At 40.6% G+C, this 17,841-nt stretch overlaps 1 protein-coding gene across 2 annotated transcripts in view; it reads right to left on the bottom strand.

The window, feature by feature from the left end:
* The window catches only part of TRPC4 (transient receptor potential cation channel subfamily C member 4), a 172,975-nt gene that overhangs the window by 99,556 nt on the left and 55,578 nt on the right, over positions 1-17,841 (bottom strand). For both annotated transcript variants that reach the window (XM_075741972.1, XM_075741973.1), the window contains exon 2: positions 7,231-7,635. In XM_075741972.1, the coding sequence (XP_075598087.1) occupies positions 7,231-7,608 (378 nt within the window). In that variant the 5' untranslated portion in view covers positions 7,609-7,635. The remainder of the gene's footprint in view (positions 1-7,230; positions 7,636-17,841) is intronic.

The following is a 17,841-nucleotide window of genomic DNA, read 5'->3' as shown; positions in this document are numbered from 1 at the left end:
TAATTTATTACCAGTCAAATCAGAGTAGAGTAATGAGAAATAAAAACAAATCTTAAAACACTTACCCCATCCCCCCTTCTTCCCGGGCTTATCTTTACTCCCAGTTTTTCTCTACCTCCTCCCCCCCCCCGTGGCACAGGGGGACAGAGAATGGGGGTTGTGGTCAGTTCATCACACGTTGTCTCTACCGCTCCTTCCTCCTTGTGGGGAGGACTCCTCACACTCTGCCCCTGCTCCAGCATGGGGTCCCTCTCATGGGAGACAATCCTCCACCAACTTCTCCAACATGAGTCCTTCCCACGTGCTGCAGTTCTTCATGAATTGCTCCAGGATGGGTTCCTTCCACGGGTTGCAGTCCCTCAGGAACAGACTGCTGCAGCGTAGGTCCCCCACAGGGTCACAGCCTCCTTCAGGTGCCTCCATCTGCTCCTGTGTGGGGTCCTCCATGGGCTGCAGGGGGACAGCCAGCCTCACCATGGTCTTCTCCACGGGCTGCAGGGGAATCTCTGCCTGGAGCACCTCCTCCACCTCCTTCTGCACTGACCTTGGTGTCTCCTCTCACATCTTCTTACTCCTCCTTCTGGCTGCAATTGCTCTTGGTGTTTTCCACCCTGCCCCATCTTAACCATGTTATCCCAGAGACACTACCACCGTTGCTGATTGACTCGGCCTTGGCCAGTGGCGGGTCTGTCTTGGAGCTGGTTGGCATTGGCTCTGTCGGACATGGAGGCAGCTTCTAGCAGCTTCTCGCAGAAGCCACCCCTGTAGCCCCCTACTACCACAACCCTACAATACAAACCCAGTACAAGACCAACAATGTCTGAAGTTCACATTGAAGAGGCCTGGCTTCCTGGTTTGACTTTGACTGGCAGGGACCATGACTGAGTCGGTGGAAGTGAGCAAGCAGCAGAAACAGAGGTTGCAAGGATGAGATGGAGAATTTCAACATATGTAACATTTCTTAGCACAACAAGTAGAAGATAGGGATTTTTCATAAAGTAATTTATGGCGTGATGCTACTGGTTGTCCCAGGAGAGCGAATGAGCTATGAAAGGTTCAGGAGGTAGGTATGGTCTCTTTTCAGCTTCCTACTTCCAGCCCTGTGCCAGCAATTTCTTCTTTCCTCTGCATGTGGTATGACAGCACAGCACACAAAAAGAGAGAGGAGTCAAGCTGATCCCAAAGACCTTCTGCTTCCTCTTCAGGAAATTAAATGCACAGGTGAAATTAATGGATGCAATTCTTACAAAGGTTTCCTAAACCAGGCATCCAAAAGTATGCACTGACTGTTATGCATTAACTGTTCTGCTAATGTTGACCAAAGAAGAGATGAGAAAAAATTAGGTATCATGTACCTTGCTGGGTCACCCTAGAAATGAAAAGCTGATGTACAAGGAACTGATGTGCTACTGGCAGAAAGATCTTCCTGTTAACAGAGAAACCTGTCTGAACAGTGGACAGGAGACAGGGATAGAAGTCTCACTGAGGATACCACAACCTCTGGGGAAGACAGTGTAAGGGTGACATTTGATCTGTCCATCCAAAGCAACCACAGATTGAATAATCTGCTATACTGGAGATTTACCTCCCAAATTGCCTTGATGGCTACAAACTTTTTGGTTCCAAATTGACTGAAGGCAAGCTGCAGGGGCTGGAGTCTGCCAGCTTCCACCTTCTTACCATGACCCTCCCTCCATGCCCAGCAGGGTTTTCATATTAATCGGCTTCCACACCACAGAAGGGTGTGGAACGAGGGACATATCACTATGATCACTTCCCTCCCTGTCCTAAAGTTCTCCCTCCTCTAGCAATTCCCTTATGTTTGCAAATGCCATCTGGCATTAGCACTGTATTTTTTTCAGACATCTGCAGAAAGTTGTCCCTAGGGTATCCACCTATAAAAATACCCACAGTATCACGAGATCTACATCTAATAGTGAACAGGCAGGCATAAAAGCACTAGCATGTACTTTTGCTAGCCAGGCAATGTCTGTCAACATTGAAGTCAGGTTCCCATGCCCTGAATCTAGACTGTCAGCTAATACACTGTTACACAGATTCAAGTTTAATAACTGAGACGTCAGCTTCACTTATGTGCTTTGTAGCATCCTTAGAAGACAGCTACGCCTCTGCTTCAGTCTTCCCTGAATATATATGCATACCTAGGCGGTCAATCACCCCGCTAGAGATTGATGCCTGGTTTCCTCAAGCAGTACAGCATGCTGTGATTTAGATAAAGGTATTCTACTCATTTTTTATGCTACCTAACCCCCATCCCATCTGTGGATGCTGCATGCAATTTAACAAGATAAAAACGTTTTCTGCAGATACTAAATTTTAAAGAACAGGGTTTTTTCCCCCTCTTAATTTGGCATTCAACTATCCATCAGGGTAAGCAACAAGTGACTTGGCAGATAATTCAGGACATATGGCTTTGAAGAACTGGTAATTTAAAAGTACTTGGACAAGTTTCCTCAACTCATTCACCTTAATTTGTGTTATTCTCTTTTACATGTGCTCTAGCAGCTGGTACAGCTAAAAAAAAAAGTGTAGAAAATATAATGCAAGTGACAAAATAACCTTTTCCTGAGTTGCATTAATGTATAAACCTCACTCATAAACTGAGTAACAGAAGGAGTCAAATACAGTTCAAAGCTGTTAAACATACATGCCTCATCTCTAGTCACCAGGTGGCACCAGATGTATCCGTATTTTGATAATCAGCTTAAAACCACTGTAACCCATGTGGCCTTTGAAATGCAAAACACATTACATATGTGTATTAGGTAGAGCCCAATAGCTGAGTGGTCACTAGACTAGAGAGTTTAGATATAACATTAACAAGATCTCACTGTTGTTTTTTGGGGTTTTTTTTGAGGAGGAAGTATTAAAGAGTAAGATTCAGTGGCATCTCCTAATTTTGAAGATACTGGTTGGAAAAGTTTTCCAAAAATGAAAAAAAGAATTATTATTTTAACTAAATGCGTTGATTCTTGGTCAGAATTAGCATCTTTTTACATTTTTCCCCTTTTCTTTTTAAACATTTAAATGTTTAACGAATTAAATTTTGGAGAAAAATCAGTCCTTTCAAAAGACACATTTCAGCTGTCCTGAAGAATTGTAGCTTTCTGTTGATACAAAAGGACTTTTTTTCTGTCTTTCTGACATTGTCAATGAGCTCTTGAATTATGTAGGAAATCCTATGCTTAAAAATTCTTTTGTTTTACAAATATAATCACTTTATTGTATGATGGTGAAGCTGAAATTAGCTATGCATCATACATAGTATATTATCTCGTGAATATAAAAAAATAGTGAGAGCTAAATCATTTACTTGTAAATCATGAGTCATATCAGGGTTTTTTTCTGCATTTCAATGCTCATAACTTTCCTCGCTAATGAAACAGTTGGGAATCTAAACTGTTTTTTTGAGCTTGGCAGTATTTAGTACATGTATTTTCCTTTTTACTTATTATCTGTCTCCTCTGTGAGTAACTTTTCATTGAGACAAAAAAAAAAAAAAAAGAACAGCAAAAGGGTAAAATCTTGACCTCACTGAATCAATGGCAAAACTCCCAGTAACTTCAAGGAACCAGGATTTTACCACACATGACAAGCTTTACACAAAGAAGGAACACCAAACAGCCAAAGATATCATGTAATTAAAAGCACCAAGTCTGACAATGAATCATCACCTAAACAATATGGCAAATGTTTACAAATAAAAAAACTAACCAAAAGAGTCAAGCTATAGTTTGAAATGAAGTTTCAAAAGGAACTTGATTTTCCTGGGAAACATCATATCTTTCTGTCTAAACACTGAAAATGTAAATTTTAATATATAATTCTAAGCATCCAGATTTCATATCTTTAGCCTATTGTAATGATTTTTTCATCTGGCAGGTCCTTTTGATTATATTAAATATTCACAGTTGTATCTGCTTTATTGCAGCAAAATGCCTACCACAAAAATGTAATCCACATTTACAGTCTCTTCAGCATGACCTGTTCCTAAAAATGAACCAGCGTGACTATCTACATATATGACACCTATAGAGGTTTAATGGTTGTTGGGGTTCCCAGTGCAAACAATGACATGCACGTGTAAATAATGTATTTGTTTAAAGGCTGTCTTTTGCAAGCACTGGCTTGCAAGCAATATTTGCATTTGCAATGGTCAAGCCTATCCTTGTACAGAGACAAAAGGAGATGTCTTTGTTTCAAATGATTCATGATTATTCTTCATGCTTTACAGTAATGGGAAGACCCTCAGCAAGTGCTGCTGTGAAAACAGAATATAACTTAGCTTTTGTAAAACACTTTGCACATTAAATTTGAGAAACATGTTAACACTGTTTTCCCACAGGAAAACCAAGGAAGAAAAGGAGAAGCAGTACGCTTCCTACCAGCCAGCAGTGGAGTCTGGCACTGAAACAACATGCTTCAGCTCCAGCCCAGAGAGTCTGGAGTAACCTCTAGTCTGGAGTAAAGCAGTTTGTGGCTAATTTAACACTGTAGTGTGCACTCAGAAAGCCTATCTCTTGTCTACTATAGCATGAAGCTCACCTAAACGAAGTTTTATTTGTATTCAAGCATGTCCATTACAGTAGCTGTGGCACATCCCAAAAAGTAGTCTTGAAAGTCTAATGAACAGCCTGAAATTGAGGTACATAGTGTAAGGTAAATTTGTAGACTCTCTCCCTAGCTAGTCCAAAAAGTGGTTTATGCTGTCTTAAGACAAGTGACTGAGAAACACAGCCATGTGCTGCTCTCCAGGGATCTCAATTTTTCTCCATTGGTAAGGGGAGCCTAGGCAGCCAGATCAGAGATGAGACACAGCTTTGGATGGCTACCATCAAGTGAGATGAACTCTGCTCTGAAAATGGCAACTTCCATTACAGTGGCTGGAGAATGGAGACATGGGTGGTTTCACTGGCTTGGCCCAGGGCTGAGGACTGAGTCTTCCAGGTCTTTGTACACTGCATTGAGAAATTCCCATACATTGTATTCTCATCTGCACTATCAGGTGAGAAATCATGAAACAAGCCAAACATAAAGTGAATCTAGTTTTCTTCCCTTTCTCTAACATAAATCTGTTGTCATTATAAAGGAGCTCTGCTTTTACTGTCTGGAAGAGAAGGCAGACACACACATTTGTACAAAGACCTACTATGTTTCTTTCTTTCCATAACAAAAAAAGCATAGAATTCAGGTTATTTTATCAGCAAAAATTATACTCTTTACCTATTATCTGCAATTCTATCCATAGCAAGTGCATTACACTGTAATTAAAGTATATTGTATGCATTATCTGTGAAAGGGCTGTAATCATTTCAACATACTATTCATTGAAATACATTAATACAGTACCTATAATATATGAAAATTGAAATAGATGAAAATGCAATACAATAACTATTTTAAAGGTTTTTGCTCCTGGAAGAGTCCTAGGAATATCAGAATTTATGGATATGTTATCCTGTCTCCACGAGTTTCTTAAAATGAGAAGGATATGCAAGAGTCTAGCTACCTCGTAGAGATGTCTCAAGGTAGTGCAAGGGGAAGCAGATCAGGAATCACATTTATCATGTATGAGACTGTATGTAGTGATTTTTTCCTTTGAGAAAAGACAAGGAGACATGGAGAGGAGTTTGTACCTTTTTAGTTGCACTTGATAGGATGGACAACTACAATGCAGCTGAAGTTCAGATCAATTGGGTCACGTGTCCCAGTGTTGCCTTGCTGAGTTGGGAGATGGCGACCTCCACATGGAGGGGGTGAAGTAATTGAAATGGACCGCATCTTACCATTACTATTCTCTTTGGAATGATTTGCATCTTTGAATGATTAAGGATTTCCCACTAATATCTGCAGGAATAATATTACCATGTCAGAGGTCTCACAAGCAAAAGCTAACTGTTTAATCAATGTCCAGATTTTCCTGACTGAGTTTATAATGGATGCAAAGCTCTGACTTGAAGAAGTTTGACTCTTCTTATTGTACAGTCTCCAAGAAGGGGGTTTTGTTGATGACCAGTTAAATATAAGTCCAACTCTGGCTTTATATAGGAGGCAGTTAACACTTCACTCAGCTGTCAGTGGAAAACCTTGTTATTCAGGCTGGGCATAAGAAGGATGCAGGATGCTTTTACGTTTTCTTATTGGAAGCTGTATCTCATGTAACTTAAACATATTAAACTGCTAAGCCTTGTGGATCTGTGCAGATTTGATTGAATGACAGTGATGACCTTGACAGGCTTGAGAAGTGGGCACCATGTGAACCTCATGAAGTTCAGAAAGGCCAAGTACAAGGTCCTGCACCTGAGGTGGGGCAACCCTTGGCATCAATACAGGCTGCGGGATGAAGGGACTGAGAGCAGCCCTGCGGAGGACTTTGGGGCACTGGTGGATTGAAAATTGGACATAAGCTGGCAATGTGTGCTTGCAGCCCAGAAAGCCAAGCATATCCTGGGCTGCATAAAAAGAAGCATGGCCAGCAAACGAAGGTAGATGAGTCTTTCCCTAAACCATTCTGGTGAGACACCACCTGGAGTACTGCATCCAGCTTTGGAGGCCTCAGTACAAGAAGACATGGACCTGTTAGAGTGGGTCCAGAGGAGGGCCACAAAAATGGTCAGAGAGCTGGAATACCTCTCCTGTGAGGAAAGGCTGAGAGAATTGAGGTTGTTCAGCTGGAGAAGAAATGGCTCCGGGGAGACCTTATGGTGGCCTCTCGTTATATAAAGGGAGCTTATAAGAAAAATGGAGACTTTTACCAAGGCCTGCAGTGACAGGACAAAGGGTCATGGTTTTAAACTGGAAGAGGGTAGGTTTACATTGGACATAAGGAAGACATTTTTTACAATGAGGGTGGTGAGGCACTGGAGCAGGTTGCCCAGAGAAGTTGTGGATGCCCTCTCCCTGGAAGTGTTCAAGGCCAGGTGGGATGGGGCTTTGGGCAACCTGGTCTACTGAAAGATGTCCCTGCTCATTGCAGGGGGTTGGACTGGATGATCTTTAAGTGTTCCTTCTGACCCAAACCACTCTATGATTCTATGATTCCTAAACACAAATGAATAGAAAGCACACAGCATCAAAACCATCGGTTTTCTGTTTTTAAATACTTGTGTGCAAGATGATGGTTGTTTTTTCTTTTTGCTTACTCCCTTTGCACAATTCTTCTCTTTTTATTAGAGTAGATTACAAAATTAGAGAAAATCCTGCACATACCTGTTTCTCCCCACTGGGCTTCTTGTGGTTTAACAGCAGCTCCACGGCACCAACTACCTCCTTTCGTATGGCATGCAACAGAGCATCTCCCACATATACATTAAAACTTAAGAGCAGCTCAATGAGCTCAAGGTTCTCATTTTCAATTGCAATGAGGAGCGCAGTTCTTCCCAGGGGATCAATGCAATTAATATTGATCTTGAAATAAATTTCTGCTTCCTCCAAAGCTTTCTTCACACTGGCATAATCTCCTTTCTCCACAGCATTCAGATAGGCTTTCTCTGAATGAGACAGTTCAGATTCTGCCCGTACAATACGAAGAGGGATACGATCTCTGTAGGGAGCATTGACACTTCTTTTGTAGTAGAACTGGGCCATATTTTATGCCATTCTAATACTTTGTCTCTGCAATATGAAAAGAAAGATTAAATCAATAATATATTTTGGGGGTACAGTGCACCAAATTAATATTTGCAATATATAAGTGTTTAAAACTCATACTAAAAAGTGATATTGAAACAAGTACAAATGGTTTCTAAGATCACCAGCAAAACGTGGAAACCAAAACATATAACCAAGTTGTTGCAACTCACCAAGTCAAAGCATATCTGTCAGCATACCATGCTCTTGTATGTATTCCTTAAACCTGTGATAAGCAAGAGGTAATACAATGCAGTTTGCACTAAATGTGTAGCTCCACTTCATCCTTAATTTCTTCATTAAGTTCCACTACCTCATGTTTGCCACAGTTTAAGAGTATGCTCATAGACAGCTGCTGGACTCTAGTCAACAGGGCACTTACTTACACTTTTTTATGCTTGATTGTGGTAGTGGTTATGGTTCAGTTGCTCATCTGAGGTCCTCTTTGGGATGCATAGTCATCCCATCTGCACTCCAGCATGGCTTGGGTCTTTCACAAGGCCTGTGCACATTTGTTACCTTCATGCAATATCCTACACAACCCAGGTTTGTGGACAATACAGTCTTTTTTACCTGTTTCTTTAGCTTGGCCAGAAAGAACATGCCAGAGCTGTAATAGTTATTAGCATTTACATCTTCCTACTACCGCTGAAATGCCCTGACTTATCTGTGGCAGGCACAGATTGCACAGCTCAGTGGTGAGCTTTCCTACTAAGAATTTGATTCAATCCCATATGCTATTAGAAAAACATTCATCCAAAATGCTTTTCCAACCAGCACTTAGTAACATACAAATTAGAATTCAGAGCCTAGAAGAAAAAACAAAATCCATATGAGATAAAGTCCCAAGGATTGGTAGATAATAATTGTGGTTTTGATTCTGAACTATTCAGCTGTAAACTAGAATGAATATTGAAACACTGCAACTATAAACCAACTCTAAAGTCTTACATATAACAAAGCATTTAATGCCTCTGCTTTTACTCTGCACATTTGTGCGAGGACTTTGCAAAAAATAATTCCTTCTAACAGGACAATTTTCTCCTGGCTATATCTAGTACTTGAAAAAAAAAAAAAAAGAGGGAAGAGAGAAACTTGACTTAAAAGGATAGGTTCACAAAAAATATTTCCTTCTGCAGTTCAATCAGAGTTCGAACAGCTTATTAGTCAAAGAACTGGAGTTTCTTGTCATTTTCTCAGCTGACAATCCAAGCTGCAGTAACCCACTGCCTTTTCTTCAACTTTCTTCAGGCATTAAAAAAATATCTCTGTTGAGATCCTAATTTTGAAAAGACAGTATGTATTTTCATTGGGAAGTTTTGATTCATTAAAAATTTCAGTAAACATTGTGAGGAACATCATAGTAATTTATCTGTTCCAGGCTCCTTACGTAGCAAGGAGAGGTGAGTAGAAAGGTTGTTACTAAGTTGTTTTCTTTGTTTTCCAGAGCAGATCAACAGGCTTGAGGCAGGCAGGAGACAGCAAAGAAGACACATTAGAAAGAATTCTCCTCTGGATCCATATACAGGAGCTGAGCAATTGCAATCTTTTACGGGATGTTTCCCAGTTCTCCCTCCAAGATGGCATTGGTCTGCAGTCTGGGCTACTAGAGGTTGCACAGTCTTTGGACTCTGTTCACTTAATCTCACTCTAAGTAAAATAAAGTATATATGGATTGCACAGTTTTGTACCCCTGGAACAGAGATATCACATTCTTATTGTTAATGCACTGTACTTTACCAATTTGCTTTTCATTCTTGCTTTTCAAAATTGCAAGTTCAATTCAAGAAGAAAAAAGGGTCATGCATGTTCAGGTCCAAATTAACAGACTTAAATGTAGATGTCAACAAGTAGGTATCTACAAGAAAGGTAGGCTGCTATATTCCCATTACAGCCATGGAGATTTAGGGGTCCACTCCACCACTCACAAATTGTCATCTGGTTGCTGAAGGACATCCTGACTCCAGCTGCCACCTCAGAATGACATAGGTCTCACAAGGGGTCCATTTCATATCTGTCAGGCAGATGTTGGGTTAACCCACAACAATGCACAAACATTATTCAGTTTCTTACTATCTACACAGAGTTCCTCAAGACCCCTGGAGAAAACTGAGTGACTGCAACTGAGAGGTCATTGCTAAAAGCTCCCCTCTCTTGAAAGCATGGGAACGAATAAACGGATCATTGCCTCCCCATTTCTTAGGAATTAAACTAGCAATTAACTTGCACCAATGAAATTAGGCAGCATAGGGATGTTTATGATGATAGAAGAAGAGTACAGTGATTTACAGATGGGATCTACTATGATTTCCTTAGGATGATTTTGGGTTTTTATGTTTGTTTTATGGTAAGTCTGGGGAAGGTTTATTATTGCTTCATTGTAATCCCTAAAGAAAACAGTTGCTGGAACCTCTTGCGTTTACCTCTTCATGATTCTTGAATGGGGAAAATTAGATCTAAGCTTAGTTTACTTCTTTCAGAAGAGATGCATTAAACACACATCGTCATTCTTCTAAATAGCTTCCCTCTGCTAGTCTTCCTCTCTGGTCCATACCACTTCCTGAAAATAATCAGTCAGTGTGTTGGGTTTGCGTGGCAAGGTTTTGGTAGCAGGGGGGGCAGGGACTACAGGGGTGGCTTCTGTGAGAAGCTGCTAGAAGCTTCCCCTGTGTCTGATAGAGCCAATGCCAGCCAGCTTCAAGACAGACCCGCCGCTGGCCAAGGCCAAGCCAATCAGCACCTCTGTGATAACATATTTAAGAAGGGGAAGAAAAAAGATTAGAGAGAGCTTTTGCAGCCGGAGAGAGAGGAGTGAGAAGATGTAAGAAACTCTGCAGACACCCAGGTCAGTGCAGAAGGAGGGGCAGGAAGTGCTCCAGGCGCCAGAGCAGAGATCCCCCTGCAGCCTGTGGTGAAGACCATGGTGAAGCAGGCTGTCCCCCTGCAGCCCATGGAGGAAGGATGACGGGGTGTAGAGATTCCACCTGCAGCCTGTGGAGGACCCCACGCTGGAGCAGGTGGAGGCACCTGAAGGAGGCTGTGGCCCTGTGGGAAGCCCATGCTGGAGCAAGCTCCTGGCAGGACCTGTGGACCCGTGGAGAGAGAAGCCCACGCCAGAGCAGGTTTGCTGGCAGGACTTGTGACCCCGTGGGGGACCCACGCTGGAGCAGTTTGCTCCTGAAGGTCTGCACCCCATGGAAGAGACCCACGCTGGAGCAGTTCGTGAAGGACTGTCTCCCATGAGAGGGACCCCACACTGGAGCAGGGGAACGATGAGAGGAGTCCTCCCTCTGAGGATGAAGAAGCAGCAGAGATGATGTGTGATGAACTGACCGTAATCCCCATTTCCCCGTCCCCCTGTGCCGCTAAGGGGGGAGGAGGTTGAAGCCGGGAATGAAGTTGAGCCCAGGAAGATGGGAGGGGTATGGGGAGGTCTTTTAAGATTTGATTTTATTTCTCATTCCTCTACTCTGTTTTGCTTAGTAATAAATTAGATGAATTTCCTCTCTAAGTTCAGTCTGTTTTGTTCATGATGACAATTAGTGAGTGATCTCTCCCTGTCCTTATCTGGACCCACGAACCTTTCGTTACACTTTTTCTCCCCTGTCTAGTTAAGGAGGGGAGAGACAGAGTGGCTCTGGTGGGCACCTGGGCCCCAGCCAGGGTCAACCCACCACAGCCAGAAATAAAGTTTTGTCATAACTAAAAACATATGTTTACATGCAATTAGAAAGTAGAGATTGCGGATACAGTGCACTGGAATATGACAATATATTTTGATATACATCAAAGATATGGTTCATGGGTGTTGACAAAAATAAAACATTTATTTTGATTTTACATACAGATAGTGTTGCATGACAACTGATACTGTGCTGTCACATGTAAATGTATATGACAGATTTACATGGGCACACCATGAGAGCTGTAGGAGCTGGGAGTAGCCAGTAGCAGTAAGGAAGTCTCCATTTGTTTTGAGTTCCTCTGCAGGAATAGGAGTTTAAAGAAACAAGAGGTCTGGTACACTAGACCAGTGTGAGGGGAATTAAAGGATACAATTTATGGTGCAAAACTTAGCAAAAATGGAATTATAGTTTCCACAGAGTCCATACACCTGACACGAAATAAAAATACTTCAGAGAAAGACAAAATAACTTGCCCTGAAAATAGGAATATAGCCACCCATCAGAAATGCACTACAACCAGAAGCCAACAAAAAGCATGTGACAGATTGTACCTTAGCCATCCAAGTATTCAGATTTATGAGGCTCGAATTCACATCCTGGAGGAATTCTTTTGGGTTTGTGTCTCTTTATTGAATTTGAAGGGAATTAGGTACTGGGAAAGAAGTTCAACACCAAGAAAGTAATCAATCTTCAATATTTTTCTGTTCTTGCCTGTCATGCCCATATTTAAGACACGCCATAACAAATGCAATATAGTCAACATTTAGAGGAACCCTCTCTGACTTGAGGAAGAACATACAATGGATTGGTAAAGCAAAATAAGTTATTTTGATCAGTTTGGAGAAATATCACAATATCCTTTTTCGACATAATCTGTAGTTTGGTTTGTATTTTTGATAGGAAAAACAAATTATTACAACTGGCTTTACAAGACATTTGATGATTCCTCTGACCCAACTGAGAGCATTGAAAATTACTACTGCTTTAAGAAGTAATAGCACATTGATCAGCATTCCCATCTATTAATCCATGCTCTACTAATCCATGTAAGGGACTTAATTACAGCACTTACAATAGAAGAGCTAAAACTTAACAATATCAAGCTGTGCAAGGATTAAACTTACTCTTTAATACACTTTGTATGAAGAGATTATATAAGATTATATCTGAATAACTAGGTCCCAACATGCACAGAATATTTTGAAATTGTGGTGACTAACTGTAAACCCAGCAGTGAAATGTTTTAGGATTAAGATTTGTGCTAGAAAAAAGCCTCACTGTGTGCAAAAGGAAGATGCATTAATTTCAAAATAATATTTACTAGATAATTGTGTCATAGCTGAAAATATATCTGTTTTGAAAGTGCGTATTTCTCCAAAAACACTTAAAAACCAATAAAACACTTAGCCTATCTTTCCCACAACTAGAAAAAATAAATCAGCATCAAATAGGGTCAGGTAGTTGGGATGAAGAATGGATTGAGAGAAGCCCTGAGAAGAAGAACTTAGGGATGCTGGTGGATGAAAAGCTCAACATGACCTGGCAATGTGCACTCACAGCCCAGAAAGCCAACCATGTCCTGGGCTGCATCAAAAGAGGCGTGACCAGCAGGTCGAGGGAGGTGATCCTGCCCCTCTACTCCACTCTTGTGAAACCCCACCTGGAGTACTGCATCCAGCTCTGGGGGCCCCAGTACAGGAGAGACATTGAGCTGTTGGAGCAAGTCCAGAGGAGGGACATGAAGATAATCAGAGGGCTGGAGCACCTCTCCTATGAGGACAGGCTAAGAGAGTTGTGGTTGTTCAGCCCGGAGAGGAGAAGGCTCTGGGTAGACCTGACTGTGTTTTTTCAATACTTAAAGGGGGCTTACAAGCCAGACAGACACTTTTTACCAAGGCCTGTAATGATAGGACCACAGGTAATAGTTTAAAACTGAAAGAAGGTAGATTTAGATTGGACACAAGGAAGAAATTCTTCACTATAAGGGTGGTGAGGCACTGGAACAGGTTTCCCAGAGGAGTTGTGGAGGGTCCATGCCTAGAAGTGTTCAAGGTGAGGTTGGATGGGGCTTTGGGCAACCTGGTCTAGTGGAAGATGTCACTGTCCATGGCAGGGTGGTTGGAACTAGATAATCTTTAAGTGTCCCTTCCAACTCAAACCATCCCATGATTCTATGTTGTCTTTATGATTTTCTTTATCAGTATTTGCAAATATTCTGTTCATCACCAAGCTAACTATAGAAATGATAGGATATTAACAAAAATATTGAATAATGTTATATACATTATTATAAAAAAAATTTAAAAATTACTTTCACGCAAGTAGTCTGACCATGTTATAAACCACATACTTTAAGATACACTTTAAGCACTTAAGGGAAGTTTTTGAAAATACAACACTAAATCTACAAAACATTGCAGCTTGATATTGGTAAAATTTTTAGCCATAGGCTAAGTAATTACAACACATGAAATATAATGGATCTGTTGACCCCTAGAGTCAAGCCATTTGCAATGACAGGAAACCAGGCAGAATGCTTTAGTGCTTCTCCAATGGCATGAGATGTGTCCAAATGCTGCACAGAGCCAACCTCCTATGGAATACTCACCTCAATTTTAGGAGCACAGTTGATTTATTTAAATATTGACATTTATAATCATATTTTTACATTGCCTAGGGTATGTCACCCCACCTTCCACTGTTTCTGCAGAAGGGGACAGGTTTCCTTGGCAGGTCCCACGTCATACCAGGCAGCCTGGGGCCAATGCAAGACCTGTGCCAATGTCTTGGGCATCTCAAATGGCCCAAACACCCATATTCTGCTTTAGCAACTGACTCCTGCTCTCAGTGTTCATAGTTCAATGTAAGACACTTGTGGAGTCTAATTTTTCTGGCTTGTTTTGGATAGCTACATTAGGATGCGAAAAGTCAACCTTTCTATTAACATGGTTAAAAATGAATTTGGTTTTAATTTCCCTTCCAAAGGCCTCCTCAGCTTGATTTATGGCTACTCTCACATTATTGGACTTTGTGACCTGTAAAACCTAGCTTACTTTATTGATCAGTCCTTTCTCCCTTGTTTATAGGCTTTCAGTTACTCCTAATTTCCTTTCTAAACTGAAGACTCAGTCAACTGGGTTTAGAATCCTTTTCTATATATTTTTAAAAAATGTTTTTGGAAGCAAAAGTTGCAATTACATTTTGTGCTAAAAAAAGTCTAAGACACCTTTTGCATTAACTTTTATTTCAAATTAAATTTAGGTTGGATTTTAGATGAAAATAAGCAAACTAGTGTCAGAGAGCACATTGAGGTTCAGAAAGCTCATATTTTCATATACACTTGTAATTTTAAATAGTGAACACGCTCAGCAATAGACCCAGTTTTTCAGCAGTTCTTTCATTTATCAGAAAATTTCCACAGACCTGCAATAGTTAGTAGCTTAGAGCTCATAACAGTTGCTTGAAAAGAGGGGGAATCTTAGTTAAATCTTTTTTTGGAAGGGTCTGATAATTAGCAAGGTATCAGTATCCAGCATCTCTCCCTCTCTCAGAAATCCAGAATTAAAAGAAAAAAAAATTATACTTAAAGACAAGACATTGACTAAGATATTCATCTATCATTGGCTTACAGCAGCTCTACCCACCAAAGCACGCACACATGCACGCAAGCACGTGCACGCACACACTATATATATACATCTGTATCTATCTCTGTAGTGCTTCCTGCCCCCTGCAGATGCCAGGGAAAGATCATCAGCACCTGAGTAGGAAAAATATATAAAAGAAGAAAAATATAATACTTTGAAAACCATAATACTTTGACAGAAAAGTGATTCTTATGAGAAAAGATTTCTTTCTTAACAGGCAGTTTCATTTGCAACTTCTGCAGACCACTATTTCAAATGATAAAGGACTGTATTTTTCGTATGTTGTTTTTCAGGAATGGCCACATTCTGCCTTCTTTGCAAACTTTTAATATTTCCACTCTATTTATCATTATTTGAAAATTTGATATTTCTTAAGAAAAGCTGATATTATTAATTTTACTGATTCTAAAAGTAAAACATTGGAAATTGTCTTCTGCTGCTATATCATGTATGTACATACATGCATATTATAACCAGAGGTGCACAGAAGTTTCCACATCAGAGTAAAAGCTCAAAAAAAATGCAATCAAAACTCCTTAGCTTTTATTCAGCCTCTGCTTTTGCCTTATTTGCTTCCCCTACATATATGATCATATGATTGCTGTTCTTCCAGGGGACGCTGACTTGCACTCCCTTGCATGCTGTCCCCTACCCCAAAACACTGTCATAGCCGGGTGTGACGGACAGAAAGGAGTATCAGAGTGACCCACCAGCAGGCACCAAGGGCCTCTGTGACAAGCCACTTTTATTGTCAGCCACAGTAACTGTGCTTACCCATTGTAACCCTTTCAGAGACAGGAAAAGACACCCAGTGACAAGACATCTCCTTCAGCAGATGGGCAGCTGGATGGACACAGATGTGCTCTGTAGTATCAACATGTGCAACTTCTGAAATCCTCATTGATGCTATCCTTCTAAAAGGTTCCCTTTATTTCCATCACTGACCACTAAGACAGACTTATTATAGTAGTATTATACTATATAGCTGCTTCTACAATGTCAAAACTACACTTCTGATTTTGCTCATGAGTTTACTTTTCAGACTATTTGCATGAAAAAGTGAAACTTCTTAAGAAGTACTATGGAAGCACCCTGCTCATGAAAACAGAACATTTATGACAAGTGAATAACACGCTGATTTCTCTGTGATCTTCTGAAACTATTTTATACACACTTTTCATGGCAAAGGGAAGTTTCTGACATTTGTTATATTCATGCAAGTATGAAATTTTCTTTCTAAAATAGATCTGTGACATACCAGCTTTTCTTTGACACAGAATCCTATTTGATACACATAAAAAATATGTTCAAAGGGAATTTTTGAAAGCAAGACTCAGGCTCTGATAAATCCCAGTCCAAAAGAAGCATGAAGTTCCTTCACTTTCAAGACAGACTGTTTCATCTGAACAAGTACAAAAGAAATGCACATAAACCTTTGATTTCTGAACCCAGCATCAGTCCAGATACTGGTGTACAACCAAATGTCTAGACATGTAACTTAAACATGCCTCTAGCACTAAGCCTAACTGGATAGGTTGTGCCCATACTGTCAAACTCTCATGGTCCCAAAACAGGACAGCTGAATGAGAACTGTCTACTCAGAATAATTTGAGGTCCATGCTAACTGTGCGTGGAAATTCCATAGGAAGATGTTAACTGGCTTGAGCCAAGACCATTCCAGGGACTGTTCTAACAACTTCAGCTGAAAGTGACGGAGTTTCACAGCCCATGTGTGTCTTCTAGCAGTGGTTATTTTACAATTGTTATAGCTGGCAATATAGTATATGGGGTCCTCACCTGAAAGTAATTTTTCATTGTTAGAGCTATGATCAGCTTCAGCCTTGAAAGCTAACAACAGCAAAAGTAGCAATTTGGACTTGAACACTGAGTCATGCATGCAGGAGATAAATTGAATAGCACAATATGGTATACATTCCCTATGAGGCTGTTGATTAATTTGGAATAGAGCTAAACCTCTTGTTTGTGCTCTGGTTTAAAGTACCCTATAATCCAACTTGCAATAAAGCAAAGAACATGACATATTATACAGCTGTCAGTGACTGGATGATGGGAGGCAGGATGTCATGTTGTCTGCTTATATGTGTTCTGGCTTCACAATCAGCAAGGCAGGACATCAACTAGAACGGACAACTTTGGATATATGATGAAAGGACACAATGGATATATGACAGGTGAAATTCTACCAGCATCCTACATTTGCAGAGATGAGGTCCCAGGAGAGTGCAAATGCTGACACTGAGTGTGATAAACCTTTAATGTGGTGTCATGGATTACTTGCTTAGATGGGGTTTTTGTCAGTTTTAAGACAGGATGCAATTTCATAGCGATTTTTTGGGTTTAAAGCATAGTGCTTCATATATAGCTTAAGGATGTTCTGTAAGTTCACTTCAGCTACACCAAATGGGAGGAAACTTTCATCTTCTAGGGCTGACATCACACCAGATCTTAGCTGAGAATGACAGGTTCTTCTTGTAACAGTGACCTTTAAGGTCAGGACTGGTATCAGCCTGAGGTTTGAGAAATACCGAAAGATCATTTTCAGGAGATGATGGAAAAAACATTGTTGAGAGATACCAGAAATTACTAACAGATCACAAAGGATGGGGTAGGATGATTAGGGGCCAGGCACACAGTATTGCAAATCTGCATAATTGTTAAAATCAGATGTATGTAAGAACTTGCTTCTTCAAATAGACCTAAACCTGAACATAATTTCACTTACTTTATGGGCAAAAAAATCGGATAGCTCCCCACATGAAAAAAAAAAAGAGCACCACAAGCTCACAGAAGTATCATTAAATGATAATAGCTCTCTAGTACATATCAAATTAGTTCAT

The sequence above is a fragment of the Balearica regulorum genome, chromosome 1 (assembly GCF_011004875.1).
Source record: "Balearica regulorum gibbericeps isolate bBalReg1 chromosome 1, bBalReg1.pri, whole genome shotgun sequence".
In the NCBI taxonomy this organism is placed as follows: domain Eukaryota; kingdom Metazoa; phylum Chordata; class Aves; order Gruiformes; family Gruidae; genus Balearica; species Balearica regulorum.
The sequence above is the reverse complement of the archived record's forward strand: the minus strand, read 5'-3'. Positions and strand labels throughout refer to the sequence as shown.